Raw genomic sequence first — 16,416 nt, forward strand, 5'->3', positions numbered from 1 at the left:
TAATTTGCAGGGCACACTGGCCCTTCCACATTTCTAATCGTTACTGCTTGGCTGTCTTTTGGGGACACTCATTTTTCTATTCAGTCTGGATGCATACTTGGTGGGAACCCATTCTTAGCTCCAAGGGTGGGCAGCTAGGACCAGATCACAAGCAACACAGATCCTGGGGTAGGAATCCTTATAGATCCTCCACAGAGCCAGATGGAAATAGTCTTTGCAGTGGACTGGAAGCACCTGAAAGAGAAAACTTTCTCTTTCTGTGGACTTAGACCTGGGTCTAAGTTAAGACTGCCTGCTGTTACCTTAAGACGATGAGCAGGCATTTCAAACAAGAGTAGGACAAAGAGACGGATATTAAAAAGAGCCATGTCTGACGTCACTAACTGAGGTTCTGCATACAACATACTGGTGACCATACCCAGCAACCAACCTTGAACCTTACAGTTGGGTTAATAAATTGTCTTCTACTTCAGTCAGAGTACAGTTTGGTGATTTTCCTAAAGCAGCCACAATTCATATGTCATAACAGTTAAGTGATTGACATTTGTCATAACTAATCAGAACGCTTCCTCAACTATGCATGTTTACATATTCCTTACCCATTTTTCCCATTCCTGTCCTGAATCCTGTCTAGTTTGTTAAATTGTAGAGTTTTAGGCTTAGATTGGACAGAGTAAGGAAATTAATGCCTGCTGAGTTCTAGGGTACATTGTGTGTATCTGAACGTCTATAAAAAGTGTAGACACAGTACTCCATCTATGTTTAGAATGCTAACTTATTGATTAATATGCTAGGACAGAGATGTCACATGAAGAAAAAGTTTTAAATTTAATTACATGTTATTTCCACAGTGATTTTGAGATATGAATTAATCATATCCCAAATAATGAATTTTTTAAGATGCCTCTTATTGAAGTTAGAAAAAAATAGAAAAAAAAACCAAGCATGTTATTGCATTTTTATACTTGTGCCCTTTCTAGAAAACAATTAAATTGCCTTGCTAGCCCAATTTTTATAAAGCAAAGACCTAGAAAATACAATAAAACTGTCATAATTTCCAAGAGGAACTGAAAGTTGTTGGGCCGTGGCTATTTGAAATCATACCAGAAAGCAGAATTTATAGCCCTATGAGTTATGGAAAAGGAAATTGAATTGTGTTTTATTTTTAAAACACAACCACTAAAAAGGTGTTTCCATGGTAACAAGGTCAATACCAGCAGCTGTTACAGACCTGCCTCTCTTCTGATAGTGGGTTTAAAGATACTTTTTTTTCAAATACCATTTTAGAAGACCTAGGGAGAGGAATCTACAGCCTTTCTGATTGTTCATCTGAACTGAAAATGAAGAAACGCACACACGGTGTATTGGATTTCTCATGTTTTATGGATGATAAGCATCTTTGCCTGTCTTACTTCCAGAAAGAAGCCTGCTCGACTGGCTACTGTGCCAACCTCTACGGAGATTTCATTAGCCTGGTTGCAAGCAGGGCGAGCAGAAATTGTTTGCAGAGCTATTCAAACAGAAATAAAAGGTGGCACTGTAGGAAAAGACATGCTTCTTAGACATCTAAATATTGGAAGAGTTAAATAAATCATTCCTGTCACTGTAAAAAAAAAAATCACTCTTGGATAAAATATTAGATCACGAGTAGAGGAAATTAAGGCTACATTTTGTTTAGAACCCAAACAAACAAACAAATAGCTCTTTAAGCTCTTCAGCCACAAAACGAGCTCGTTTAACCTGACAGGAAGTGAACAACCTTTCCTGATGGGTTCCCTGATAGTTATCTACAGGGGTTATTTCCCCACTAAGCGGGGAAACCCTTGAGAGCAAAGACATTTTATTTCTCCTTGTATTCAAAATAGTCTGTCACGTGACACTTTCCGCATAAAATTACATACAGAGAAACACAGATGCAGAGCGAACCATCAACCATGGGCCATCCAGAAGAAACCAAAAGCCCTGGTTTCATGTGGGGGATGGGGGGCAGCTGACGTATACGTGTGGCCAGTTAATGGGTCAGAGTCTCTTTCTGGGTCCTGGCTCATGGACTTTTAATTGTTCCACAAGTTGCCTGGCCCCTAAGCAAATGCTCTCAGGGGGTCTGTGGGTGGGGCGCTGGCACGTCAATCATTTAAGCTAGTCAGGTGAGTGGAACCTGTAGTGTAGATGGGGAGCATTGTTTGCCACCCCCCCGCTGAGCATAACTGAGCTCTGATCCATCGACTTCTCAAGTTTCCTAATTCTGTCTCTCCCCTTCCCCCTTTTGACACCATCTCATAATGTTATATATACCCAGTGAATAAAACCTTTTATTGTGTACAGCTACTCACGTTGACGCCTCTGTATAAAAGTTTCAATCACTGTACTTAAGTCTCATATTGTCACCATCTTGCCTAAAAGGTTACTTGTTGTATGATTTAATGCATTGATTATCTTCCGGTTTGTGTGCCTCAGTTTTTGAAAACCAGGTTGGCATATAGTATCAGCGCAGTAAATACCAAACGAGCAGCAATAGGACTGGCCATACACCCATGTGTTTCTGTGTGCACATTTATGGAGCCTACGATGCCTTTCATCCACTCAACTCTCTAAAAAATTCCAATCTATCTGTGAAGATACCGAGATCATACATTGTTCCCTCCTCAGGAGAGCTCTCCTAGATCCAAGCAGGTCGTGACACCCTCCCTAGTTTGGCCATTGCCTCTAACCCCAGCCCCCCCCCCTTTCATGATTCTGCTTCACACATATGACGTGTATGGATTTGTTTTCCTTCTGGGTTTAGAACATCCAACTGATGAACGGCTTGCAGTAGACACTGATTTAGATAGTACATTGCTCTTTTCTCCCAGGACATAGCACAATCACCAGAAATAATAGGTATGCAATGACAGCCTCCTGAAAGGAGAGATAAACGGCCCTGCTGACCTGAACCAAATCATATACGTTTCAAAGCTGTTACAGGGGTGTAGGGCTGGATTAATGACCCCTCCTCCCCTCCCCCCTCTCTTCTTTTGTTGCTCTTGGGAAATGAATTTAGGGCCCCTTTGCATTCTAGTTAGGTACCCATCCAAGGAGCTCTCCCTCCCCAGTTATTTGTAGCAATTCTTATGGCAAAGCCCTGATATTTCAATGTGGCAGTGTCTGACAAGAAGGCCTTTAGGAGGTACTGAGGCTCAGATGAGATCAGGAGAGGAACAACATAGCTGGTTGCCATGTGAGGACCTGTAGCAAGGGTCAAGAGACTCTACTAAATCAAAGCACGCTGTTACTCCGTTTCAGATTTCCTCCTTGAGTCTAGGTATTTTTTGGGGGGTGGTGGGGTAGTGGATAGGTTTGTTTTTTGTTTTGTTTTGTTTTATTTTGTTTTGTTTTTGACATTCTTTTCTGGCCAGCTAAGGAAGGCGTTTTTCATAAGCATGAAGAAGCAACTTTATAGAGCAACAATTAACCAAGAGGGAAACAGAGTCCCTGTGCACGGCACTACCAATCAGATCTATTCAGTGGGTTTCCCTCCCCCTTCCTTTCTTAGAGACCATTCATAGAAGACAGTGTACCTTGTACTGCTTAAGACATAGTGTAAATTAGCTTCTCTATTGCTCAGTACAATGCAGGTCTCTTAGTTCATTTCCTAACTATAAGTCTTTCTCTGATTCTTCCAAATACCACCTATATGGTGTTTCTTACTGCTGTGTATATATGATCTCTTTTTCTTCCCTTTTTCCTCCTTTCCTTACTGATTTCCTATTTTGAGACCAAGTCTCCTGTGTCTCAGCCTGGCCTTGACCTTGCTACGTAGCCGAAAATGACTTTGAAACTTGACCTGGCTTCCTTCTCTCCCTGGCCTGGGTTAATAGGCATGAGACACCACATCATGACATATCTTTTCACTTCCGTATTTTACTTATGTTCCTGAATATGCTATATTTAAGCAAATCTTGATGTAAAATCAAAGATACAACAACACTTACATGTTTGGCCCCAAGGAAATGGTCCTTGTCACTACCACTCCAAGAATCACAGTTGTTAAAATCGTAGAGATGAAGGAAATCTGCAAAAGAAAATGCGAAGACATCGTCAGTGTGGCATGCAGATAATTTATGCAAAATAGCGCACCATTAAACACAGATATGAACCTATTCATATATTTTCTTTTTCCCGTTCCCAAGGGGTTTATAAAGTATAGATCGGTCTCGACACTCATGGGTTTGTAACTACTTATCATATCATGATTTTTGTCCCTGAGCCACAAACAGAGGATCAAGTGTGCGCTGTGATCTTGCGACAAAGCTCTAAGGGTTTTTATTTACTTCCAGCACAGGATACAAAGTGAGGATTTGTCTTGGAACTCGCTTTGTAGACCAGGCTGGCCTCGAACTCACAGAGATCTGCCAGCCTCTGCCTCCCAAGTGCTGGGATTAAAGGTGTGAACCAGCACTGCCCAGCTGAAGTGGACTCTTGGGAAAGTAAAAGTGAAATTATCTTGTTTTTCATGCCTCATTTTAGTATTGACGTATTGATTCTTCCATTTTTACCACACAATCCCCCTTTCTTTCAACATAACGTGCACACACTCATCTCCATTGATTTTTAGTGTCCACCATTTCCTCTTTGCTCTCTAGCTCAGTCAGTCTATTTGCCTGGTGCAGTTTGCCCTTTGCTCTGTCTCTGGGTCTGTTCTTTGTCTTCCTCTCAGGGCAATGCCCATTTCATCTGGTTAAAACGCGAGCTGGCACGTGTGTGCTTGTGCTCCGCTCCATACATACACCTATTCCATTAGGTTTGTGCTTTGAGTTTTCATTTAAAACGAGAAAGCACATTTGAGACAATTTCTATGACAAAGGGAAAACAAAATCTCAGAATGCTTTTATTTCATGTGATTATTATTAACATTGTGATCTAAGTTTTTAATGTTTAATTTGAAATAAACGTCTATCATGAATTACTGGTCTTCGGAAGAACAGGGAGAAAAATTAGCAAGTTGAAGTTCACACAGTTAGACAGTAATAGGGGTAGTATTCAATGCCAGCGGCATATTCCAGAGAGAGGGCCAGCACTGTGCTCTGTTCATTGGGATTTCAGTATGACACCTTCAGGGGACATATAGTAATCAATATGTTCAGAATTACCATTTTCCCAAGACTGTTTTCCTTTTTACTCTCAGAAGATAACATTATGCATCATATTGAACTTGTGAAGGGAAAAGTTGTTTATTCATTCATATATATATATAACTGGCACATAAAACTTTTCCTTTGGATACACTATTTTTTTATTATTATTATTATTATTATTATTATTATTATTATTATTGTTGTTGTTGTTGTTGTTGTTGTTATTTTGAGACAAGATCTCATTCTATAGCCCTGGCTGGCCTAGAATTACAGGTAGATCAGGTTGGCTTTGGAATCACAGAGATTTTCCTGCCTCTCCCTCTAGCTCCTAATTCTGGGATTAAAAGTATGTGCTGCCATGTCTGGCCTGCCTTTTAAAACATCCTTGCTAGTCTCTGGATACATGTTGGGAATAGAAAGCCTGGTGGTAAGAATATTCTGGAATGGTGACTCTGCAAATCTGCATGGAAGAAGGGACTTCCTCACTGGATATACTGTCAAACATGAGAGCAAGGCATATGATATGTTTGATAGTTGCAGATTGTAACAGTATCTCATAATTAATTATTATCAGAATATTTGACCATGTAGACATAGTAACAATTATGTTTTGGATAAAATAGAAGCATTCCTTGGCAATAAGAGAATAAAATACAGAGAGACGGGGGCTGGAGAAGTAGCTCAGTGGTTAAGAGCACTAGTTCCTCCTCCTAGAGGTCCTGAGTTCAATTCCCAGCAACTTTGTGGTGGCTTCAACCATCTGTAATAGTATCAAATGCCCTCTTCTGGTGTGTCTGAAGACAGCAACAGTGTATATACTTAAAAAAATAGGCAGACAGATAATGGATAGTTGATATAAATAAGTTTCTATGGGTATGCCAAATAATTATTTAGTTGATTTTCTTTAAAAAATTTAATGTCATAGGTCAAATTCTCAATAATTGATCACTTAACAAATTGGTACTTAAATTCACTGAGTGGAAAATGTGCATAAAAGCATTGTAATTTACAAATAAAAAACTTTACATCATTTAAGGATATTTTGATTTACCGTTAATTTTGACTGATACACAAAATATAACCACATAGATTAGGGTTACCACTCCAAGTTTGTCACATGCATAAACTGTACAATGTTACATGGTATGGATTATACAATGTTACATGCACGGATTATACAATGTTTCATGCACGGATTGTACAATGTTACATGCACAGATTGTTCAATGTTACATGCATGGATTGTACAATGTTACATGTATAAATTGTACAATGTTACATGTATAGATTGTACAATACTTGACTAAGATTAGGCACTTATGTCTTCAAACACTCATCATCTCTTTGGCATGCTTAGCTTAACTGTTTAAATTATGTCAAGAAGGATGGGACACTTTCTAATAAAGTAGACTTGCTCTAAATATAGTTCTCTGTATTTTCTAAATTTAAAACTATTGTCTGACATCATGTTATCTACTTTAGTGAAGAAAAAGGAAGAACATATTTTATTCACATTAACCACCAGTTTCTCAAATGAGCTATGCACAGTTTGCTCAAGAATACTAGTATGGGGTTGGGGATTTAGCTCAGCGGTAGGCGCTTGCCTAAGCAGCGCTTAAGGCCCTGGGTTAGGTCCCCAGCTCCCAAAAAAAAAAAAAAAAAAAAAGAATACTAGTATACTTGTGTACAAGCATGCTTATATCTTGAATAGGCTGTAGATTCATAAAGCTAAGCATTATTTAAAATGTAAAAACGGAGCTGGAGAGATGGCTCAGTGGCTAAGCATACTGGTTGTTCCTATAGAGGACCTGGGGTAGATTCCCAGCACCCACATGTCAGCTCACAACCCTTTGTAAACACTCTAGTTCCAGGAGATCTGTTGCCTTCTTCTGGCTCCTGCAAGCACATGGTGCACATACATACATGCAATCAGAACATTTGTATACATAAAAAAAAAAACAAAAATAAATTAATGTTAAAATATAACAGTTACCTTTCCAAGCTTTGCTATATCACGGTACAGCGACAATGGCAGAGTACATGTAACCGTTGAAACCACAATAATGAAATGTCGACTAATAAACCAACTTCCAGGATCAACTAAAATGTAGTAAATATTATTTAGTTTGCAGCTATAAATCACACACTGGTGACGTAGTAACTACCTAAACATTTTCATCATCAACAATGAATTAAAAAACATCAATCATATATAAAGATGATTTTGAGTTAATAAACAAAAAAAAATCATGTTAAAATAGAAACATGCCATGAACTATAAACACAAAATAACCCCCAAGTGAGCCTATGCTTCACATGACATCATAGAACTTTACATTCCCATGAATAGCCTCTTTAAGAATGTACTTATTTATTTAATGTGCTGTTTTGGTGTGCGTATGTCTCTGCATCATGTGCATGACTAGTGCTCAGGAAGGCCAGGAGAGGGCGTTGGATCCCTTAGAACTGGAGTTACAAATGGTTGAGAGTCCATGTAGGTGTTAGGAATTGGACCCTGGTCTTCTGCAAGAACAGTGCTTTTAACCAGGGAGCCATCTCTCCAGCCCCAATAGCCTCGAAGTTAGTTTATCTGCTCCTATACAAGCAACCATGCACAATGCCTTCTGAATAACTCCCATAATGAGGATATGATGACAAGATGAACAGGAAGTGGGTTTGTGATACACGCGCAATTGCCCCACAATGGAAATGGTACAAATGTTCCTTAGCTGAGTGACACACTAGTTATTTTGTATTTCCATAGTATTGAATACTCCTAACAACAAAAATATTAACGGACTCATGATAGAGCCTCAGAAAGTGATACATCTCAGCTACATACAACCTGCTAAGTGCAAGAAGCAAGACTCAGAAAACTTCATGTTCTTTGGTGCCATTTACTTAGTAATCTGAAAAAAAAATCAAAACTACAAAGAAATAAGATGAAAGTTTATGCCACTACATCTTACATGGGGAAAAAAAGAAAGTTTATGAAAACTAGTTATTAACAAATTAATTATTTTCGAGATAGGGTTTCGCTGAGTAGCCCTGGCTGTCCTGGACTTAGAACTTGGAGAGATTCATCTACCTCTGCTTCTGGAGTGTTGAAATTAATAAAACCATGCACCTCCATATCCTGAGAAAAATAGCAACTTAAAAAAATTACTTAATAGCTAATATAGATCTGTGGCCTGGGATGGATGTGGATCATGGGAATTGTGAAGTCTGTGAGGTACTGTAACCCTTCCTCCAATATTTTATAAATGTTTATGAATTACATGATAGCTACGCAAACCAAACACCTTCCTCATTTTTACCTACCTCCCGGGAGCCTTTGAAAAACTTTGCTCAAAGTATCTCCAGTTATTATGTTGTAACTTATCATAGCTGAAAACACAGTGACAAGAATGGTCATTAATAACGTTAATACACATTTTATCTTGCATATTCTGAATACCAGAAGTTATTAGTTTCTAAATATTTACACTTTTAACACATATTACATATACTTTCTGGTATATGCAGATTAAGGATAACTTGATTGTTGAGGTTTGTCCTGTTGCTATGTATTGTAACCCTCAATTCATACCCGAAGGTCTAGGACCATGCGTGACTTCTCATGTTTACAAGCATTTGTTGTGCAAACCTTGTTCCTTCACTTAAAACTATTGGTTAAATAAAATTGGCTACAGCCAATTACTGGAGGGATTAGAGATAGATGGGTTTGGAGTGACCTGGTAGGGGAAGGAAGATGAGAAGAGGAGGAGGAAGGAGAGAGAGGAAGCTACCATGAGGGGAGGTGGACCATGAGCACATGGCCAGGAGAAAGAGCAAGTACCTGGGGTACACCACTGGAGAGGTAGCCAGGCCTGCAGTTAGAAGAGTAAATTACGGGTGACCACCCAGTAATTATCAAAGCCCAATAAAATAACCATCGTCTCAGTTGCATTTATTTGTAAGCTAGCTGGAGATAAGCTTAAATTGGTTCTACTACATGTGATAGATTTACATCAGACTATCAACTTGAGCTTCAGGTAGGTTTTCACTTTACAGTTGGTTTATCCTAGAGTGCTGTCAAATATTGCGTTTGACACTCATTTAAACTGTGGTTTATTTTGATGTTGAAGGTTAGCTTCCAAACACCTTTTCGGGAACACGTGTGCTGCTTAAATTGAAGTCAAATAACCATAGTAAAATTTAAAGGCATACCCTCCCTCAGAGGACCCTCAATTGAAAAGCAAGGCTTTTGAAGGGAGTAGTATATTTTTATATTTCTGTGGGAATATGTGGACTTACTCCAAGTATCTTTGATTTTAATATAAAATATAAAGTCAACATCGAAATTCTCAAAGAATTAATTAGATGTTTTATAAATGAAGTAAACTTGGTCATTCATTTATATGGGTATTTTATCTAGTTAAGGAGGAGTGAGCAACATTTTCACAACTGTAGTATAAACATAGGCACACAGCTCCCCCAAATCCTTACGTTTTCAAAAAAATAAAATAAAAATAACTATTAAGCCTTAAGAGAGACTTATTGTCACTCACTTTAAAACCCAACTCATTGTGTGTATACCTATGTGTTTGTGTGCATGCATGGGTATGCATGAATCTATCTGTACGTACACATGTCTATATATATATATATATATATATATGTGTGTGTGTATGTTATATACTTGTATGTGTATATGTTATATACTTATATATATTCTGATGAGAGAGAGAGAGAGAGAGAGAGAGAGAGAGAGAGAGAGAGAGAATAGGACAGTTAGGGAAAACAAAAATATTAACCAAATCCTCATTAATTTTAGAAAAAAATGTTCACAGAATAGATTGAAAGTATCAGAAAATCAGAAAGAAAATAGTTAATGTGCAAACACTTAATTTGGACAACACTACAACTACTAATTATCTTTGCTGACTCTCAAATGTCTATTAAAGCTTCTGTTATTCATTCAAAAAAAAAACCATGCAGGTACCAACTATTGTCGCATCTGTCTTTACAGCCATCTTACCTATAAAAGGGTACATAAACTGTAGGGTAGAGAGCAGCAGGTACCCTGGAAAGCCAAAGGTCTTGTTAACCAAAGACTGGTAGGAGTCTGTTCCGGAGAGGGCTCCGCCTTTTATCAATAAAACTAGGGAAAAGTCTGTAGTGAAACAAAACAAACACAAATCATTTGGTATAAAAATTTGATGCAAAGCATTTGCGTGACTCAACTGAATTGTCTTAGAAAACAAGAGAATGGTCCATGTATCCCAGATTGACCTCAAATTTGCTATGCATCCAAGGATGACTTTGAACTCCTGATCTCGCTGCCTCAAGCCCCTGAGCGCTGAGATTATAGGCAAGTGCCACCATGCTGGGACATTGGAACATGGTCCAAGAATGGAATTGGGAGAGTGCCTGTGAGAAAATGCCAAGAAAATAAGACAAGGGTCTTGAGAACTCAGCTTCCTCAAAAATACAGAACTGTTCTTGGAATATGCTTTAGTGCCCCTGCACGGTGCAGCAAAGAGGAGTGAGATTAGGAGTCTCCAACATGCTTGCCGTAGAAGAACAACTAACATCGACTCCCAGTTGATCTGAATGAGGCTGTATGTGACGGTGAACACCTTTAACACTAGCACTTGCGAGACAGAGGCAGGCAGATCTCTGAGTTCGAGGCCAGCCTGGTCTACATAGCAAGTTCCAGGCCAGCCAGAACAACCGTGAGATCTAGTGACATATACATAGGTAAGAGAAAAACCACAGATGTGTGGCGATGTAGTTCAGTTGTAGAGTGCTGGTCTACGTGTATAATCCCCAGCAACATGTAGACTAGGCCTGAGGCCCCTGTGCCTATAATCTCAGGACTCAGGAGGTGGAATAGGAGGTTCAAGGCCATCTTCTACCCCACAGCGAGTTGGAGTGAGGCCAGCCTGGAAAAGAGATTTTGTCTCAAAGAAATCTAGAGATAAATCACCATTTAATTGTAGTGTTCCTAAGTAATTTCCATTGGGTTAAATGGCTAATAAGGGCTACAGGGTTAAGGAGGTAGGATTTAAATTACAGCCTGACTTGAAAACTTAAGATTTTTAATTACCATGTTGTCCAATAGAGTCATATCTTTTTAAACAAAGACTGATTCCACTAAAAAACAATTTTAGTGTTAATTAAAAAAAATTAAAATACTGTACTTGTAGATTTTGCTCTTAAAATGTAAGAAAGAAAATGAATATGAGACATAATTGTTTGGCTTCTGTAAAGGGAATCTTTCCTCTTTCAAAATTATTTAAGGATTTGGATGCTATTAATAAGTGAGTTGTTCAATCAATACTGCCGACAGTAAGCTTACAATGCATGACTTTGCTGAGACTGCACACTGTGGGTACATCAGCAACTGAACGTGCTGCATCCATTACGATTTATTTACGTGTACTACGATGTGGGTTTACTAAGCGATTCATTTTCTTCCAATCCTGACTCACAGGTGAGAGGCTTAATTTTCTCTGCCTGCTGATTTATAATTATGTCTTTACAATGCACTAACGCTATGGTAATACACCTGGGTGGAAATTAAATATTTGTCAGCACTAACCGGGAAGCAGGAAATTAAAAAATGACCAGGCTCTTAAAGATAATTGTACTCATATGCATAGATGAATGCTTCTCTCAGGCCTGGTCAGAGCAGCTGCATTTCGCAGTGGGAGACAACCGACGCATAGAATCACAATTGAGTGCTTGACCCTAGGGGAGACATATTTCTTGTTCCTTCTACACTTCAGGAACATTGTAAAACACGGAACCAAAGAAAAACCAGCGGAAAGGGAGGTCCCATGAAACAGTGTACTCATGACACAACACATGTACTCATGAACTCTGTACCACCTACACAAGATAAGGGTCCTTTAACACTCCATCATGCCCAATGGGGAGAGCCTCATGAGACTCCACCCTTCCTTGTGGAGCTATGAACAGTTAATGGTGGCTAGGCAGCAAGAGAGGTTCTCATTTTCTTAAGTGGTATAGCCAATGGTAAGTTGCCCATATTCTATTAATAACCCCTGTCTCTGCCTCTGCTCGTGCAAGCCACTGTAGTTAGACTCAGTGGAACACACACACACACACACACACACACACACACACACACACTCTTCATGGAAGGAATGGATGGGGCAGAGGAAACAGGTGACAAGGAGGATGTCTTGGGTAGAGACTAGCAACACCCCAGGACTGATGGTTTATCTCTGGAGCCCCAAGTGTACCTCCCATAGCCCTAGCCCTTCCCCACAATGGCGACAAAGGTTGACTAGTTTTCGGATTGTTAATAGGAATTGCTTGGAATCCCTTGTGAAAATAGGGATTAGGGCAAGTATATAAACTTACAGGAAGAGGGTTTCTTGAGGCCCAGGCCACAGGTTCAGAGAAAGGACAGCTGAGGGGTTTTGCACTAGTTGGTACAAGACATCCATCTAGGTTACTCCTGATAACTGTCACCACAGCAAAACAAGGACGAAAAAAAAACAATAACAAAAACTGTAAACAAAGCCACCTGCATCTGTTAATGATTGCTGGCTCTTTCACAGGGATCCTAAGTCAGGGGAAAGTTTCACAAAATAAGCCCGTGGGATGACAGGACTGGCTGAATTGAGGGTTACAGCAAGGAGAGGTAGTCTGAGTGCTGAACCTGCATTTACATGAGGAGTGACAATATGTGGGTGTGTGGATGTGGCATGAGTGGGGAGCAAAAGAGAATTATTTAGAAGCAGCTTTCTGGTGTGTAGGAAGGCACTGGCAGACAGAGCACACACAGGCAGCACTGGAGAGAAGGGACCAGCCTTGCCACGTGAACACCCAAACCCCAGTATCACCTACACAAACACAGCAAACAATGGCTGCCCATCTACCTGCACCTGCCACCCAGCACTGCCCTGTGCACTGTGGAACAGTGTCCTCTCAGCTACACAGTCTTGGAAATGACTTTCTCATCCACCATGTTCTGCTTGAAGTAAAAAAGGCACATGACCAGCTTTAGGCTTGCTGATATAACATGCTACTTCTACTAATCTGTTTAAAGGATTAGGGAATAAAGCAAATCTCAGATGTGCTGCTTAAATTCCTCAGGACGCTTTGATGCACTTTTTAATTAAGTAGGAAATCCAATTGCAGGGTATAGCTGTGCCAGTAAAGAAGTCATTGCACAATTTAAATTGGAGGGATGTGTAGTTGTAGGCTATTTACCTGTGATGTATGACACCCAGAATAAAAGCAGTATTCCCAAGGGAAATCCGGCTTGCTTCATTGAATAGGGCAATCCTGGAAAAACATAAAATGCCCCAATCTCACGTTAAAAAAACATATAGAAAATGCAAAAAATATCTCTTGCAATTCATACATGGTAAAATAAACTATGTAAGTGATTAAAAAGTTGCAAGGTGGGATGGGTAGTCAGAAATCAAATATAAGCATATTAGCTCGTATTTCAGAATGGAATGTCATTAAGTTAAGGACCTCTCAAGAAAGCAAGCACATGAGACGATGGAAGAATTAAAAAGCAGCAAATGAAAAACTGATTCCAGGTCACATAAACAATGCTTCTCTCAGGGTGACGGTTAGCGCCCTGGACTCCATGGAGGATGAAGCCCCCTTCCTTCTATGCTGCTATGGAAAGCACCAGGGAACAGTTGTAGGATCTTAGGGAAAACTGGTTCCAGAGTCAAAATGGGGGCACGATGTAAAAAATAGAGAGAATGCAGAGGAACAGGCAAGCAATTACTTTTTCTCGAGCCAAGTGGGATCTATAACATGATATTTTACTGCTTTGTACCTAGGCGTCATTTTAGATTATAGACTATAAAATATCCAAAATAAAATAATTTAAGCATTTCTTTTTTCAGAAAAAAAAAAGATTTCTCTTTTAAATAATTCTGCTGAGGGAACTGAAGGGGAACATTTCGGCATCGCTGACTAAGATTAACCTGGAAAAGTATTCACATGAGGAATAAATTCTAGAATTCTGTCAGGTTGAACTGTCCATACTCCTGTGATACATGGAGACAGGCTTCCAAACAGGCGTGTGCCCTGCTTGTTTCTGTTTCACTCCGGGAACCTCCAAATTATTGTTCATTTAAAAAACATGTATATGGATTAAGGCAAAGCCAGAAATCACAGCACCTTGTGAAAAAAAAAAAAAAAGTCGGAACTTATCTCAGGGACTAGAGAGAAGGCTCAGCCATTAGAGCCCTTGCTGCTCTTACCAAACACCCATCTCCCTCACCCACATGGCGACTCACAGCCATCCTGGAACTCCTATTCCAGGTTACCAGACACCCTCTGCTGACCTCTGTGGGCACCAGGCACACATGTGGTATATATGCATTCAGGCAAAACACCTATACATGCACATAGAATGAAATAATAAATAAAAACGATCCATTTGATAAACTTACACTTTTAAGTAAATTAAAATCTGGAAATTTTATAATCAAAGTTACATATTTGGTGGGCATTGCAGTAGATAGGTTTTTGTCTTCCCTGCCTTTTGGGAAATGGAATGTTTCCAACTACAAAAAGAATAATAAACACTGGAAAATACTGCTTCTATTAATGGAATGGAATACCTTTAAATGTTTTTACTTTTTTAGAAGCTTTTCCTCGCTTCTAATTTAGTGGAATAACATAGACTATTCTTACCAATTGTAAACACTGTTGTGACTATATTAATGACTAGATTGAAAAAAGGATTTCATAAGTTCACATTTTAAATTTAAGGTCACATAGGTGCACAAGGAGATATTATCTAGTTTAATTTTCATAGGATTCTTAAAAGTCTCACATTAAACTTTTGTACACATAGTATATGCAAGAATCTTCAAGTTTCACACTGATATTAAGATGATTTTTGTAACAGATTCTACTTCAGAAGGAAGAAACAAATGCTCTAGTTGAAAGGATCAACTGATCAGGTAACCTATGAAAGCCAGTTTCCCCAGCTCCTGTGCACCTCCTCCCTCCAATTGGAGAACGCTATTGTCTGCCATGGAGGGAAACAGTGCAGCTTCACATAAAGAGGATGGAACATTACTATGGAAAAATAAATAGAATGGCTTTTATGGAAGAAAACTACCAATTTCCCCATTGAAGTCTTAGCAAATCCTAGAATAATAGTAACACTTTGAAAAACTGGTCTTTTTACTTCATAAACAGAACCAAGCAGACACAGGTGGCTTACCTATTATCCCAGATCCTATAACAGAATTGACTACATTGAAAACAGCTGCAGACTGACTCGATTTCCCTCCGTGTTCATGTCCGGAGACCAGGCTCTCTCTGTCACTCGGGTCTGTCTCTCTCTGTTTTAATAGATAAAGTGATTAAATATTCACTAGTTTGAAAATGAAAAACGTCAGACGAATAAGCAATTCAGGATTCAAACATAGTAATGCCACCAAATTATGCCTATAGTGTTAATAATATGTCAATAAGTCGTGAAAACAAGAATGGCCGGTAATCCAAAAGAACTTTAAGTCTACCCTTAGGTCTCCACAAGTCTCCATGTTAGCTGCCCAACGACTTTGACCCAACTCGAGTTTGTCAAGAGTCAACCTCATGAAATTAAAAACGTCACTAATGTTATTGAAAAGTGTTTGCCAAATCGGCGTAGGTTAGATGAAGTCAGATCTACCCCTTTTTGCCAAACCAAGACCCCAGCCTGAAACTTATGGAAGTTGTTCAGCTTCTGCCCCACCCCCCCTCCCGTTGCCAGTTTTACCTGCAGAGGACCCCTCAGCTGTGGCTGCTGGTAGCTCATGTCTGCTCAAGGGAAGAAGGTTCTGGGGCTGGGAAGCAGGCTCCCACCTGGCCAAGCTCCCCTGCTGTTTTGCCTGCAGTCAAGTTTGCCAGAGAGGTGGTGAGAGCCGCTCAGCGGCTCTCCGGTACTCTGGGCGCTAGGCTGCAGCTCAGAGGTCTCCGCCTTCACAGGGCGGGTACACCCTGCTGGCTGCTGCCGGTGAGGATGCTGTAGGACGTTTCCAACCCCGTTGCCCAGACTTCCCTCACTCAGGGCGCACCGCACAGCGCTCTCTCTCTCCCTGAAACTGCTTATAATTAACTTTACCATATGCACCACAAGCATAAACTGAAACGCTTGGTAAAACTTAACTCTTCAATCAAAAAGAAAAATTTTAAGAAACATAAGGTAAAGGGGAAAAGCAAACGGACAGCTAGAGGGAGAAGGAGGGAGAAGGGCAGTAGAGAACAGGATGAAGAAAATGAAGTAAACTGACCTAAGAACATGGCATCTCGACACTGTTAC

The 16,416-nt window shown here is 39.7% G+C and overlaps 1 protein-coding gene across 1 annotated transcript in view; it reads right to left on the reverse strand.

The window, feature by feature from the left end:
• Positions 1-15,992, reverse strand: part of Slc38a11 (solute carrier family 38 member 11) — a 44,406-nt gene extending 28,414 nt beyond the window's left edge. The window contains 7 exon segments of the mRNA XM_032903403.1: positions 3,972-4,051; positions 7,108-7,214; positions 8,436-8,501; positions 10,135-10,269; positions 13,344-13,418; positions 15,334-15,454; positions 15,874-15,992. Of these exon segments, the coding sequence (XP_032759294.1) occupies positions 3,972-4,051; positions 7,108-7,214; positions 8,436-8,501; positions 10,135-10,269; positions 13,344-13,418; positions 15,334-15,454; positions 15,874-15,912 (623 nt within the window). The 5' untranslated portion in view covers positions 15,913-15,992.
• Between the last annotated feature and the right edge of the window lie 424 nt (positions 15,993-16,416).

This window comes from Rattus rattus, chromosome 5 (genome assembly GCF_011064425.1).
Source record: "Rattus rattus isolate New Zealand chromosome 5, Rrattus_CSIRO_v1, whole genome shotgun sequence".
NCBI classification, from domain to species: domain Eukaryota; kingdom Metazoa; phylum Chordata; class Mammalia; order Rodentia; family Muridae; genus Rattus; species Rattus rattus.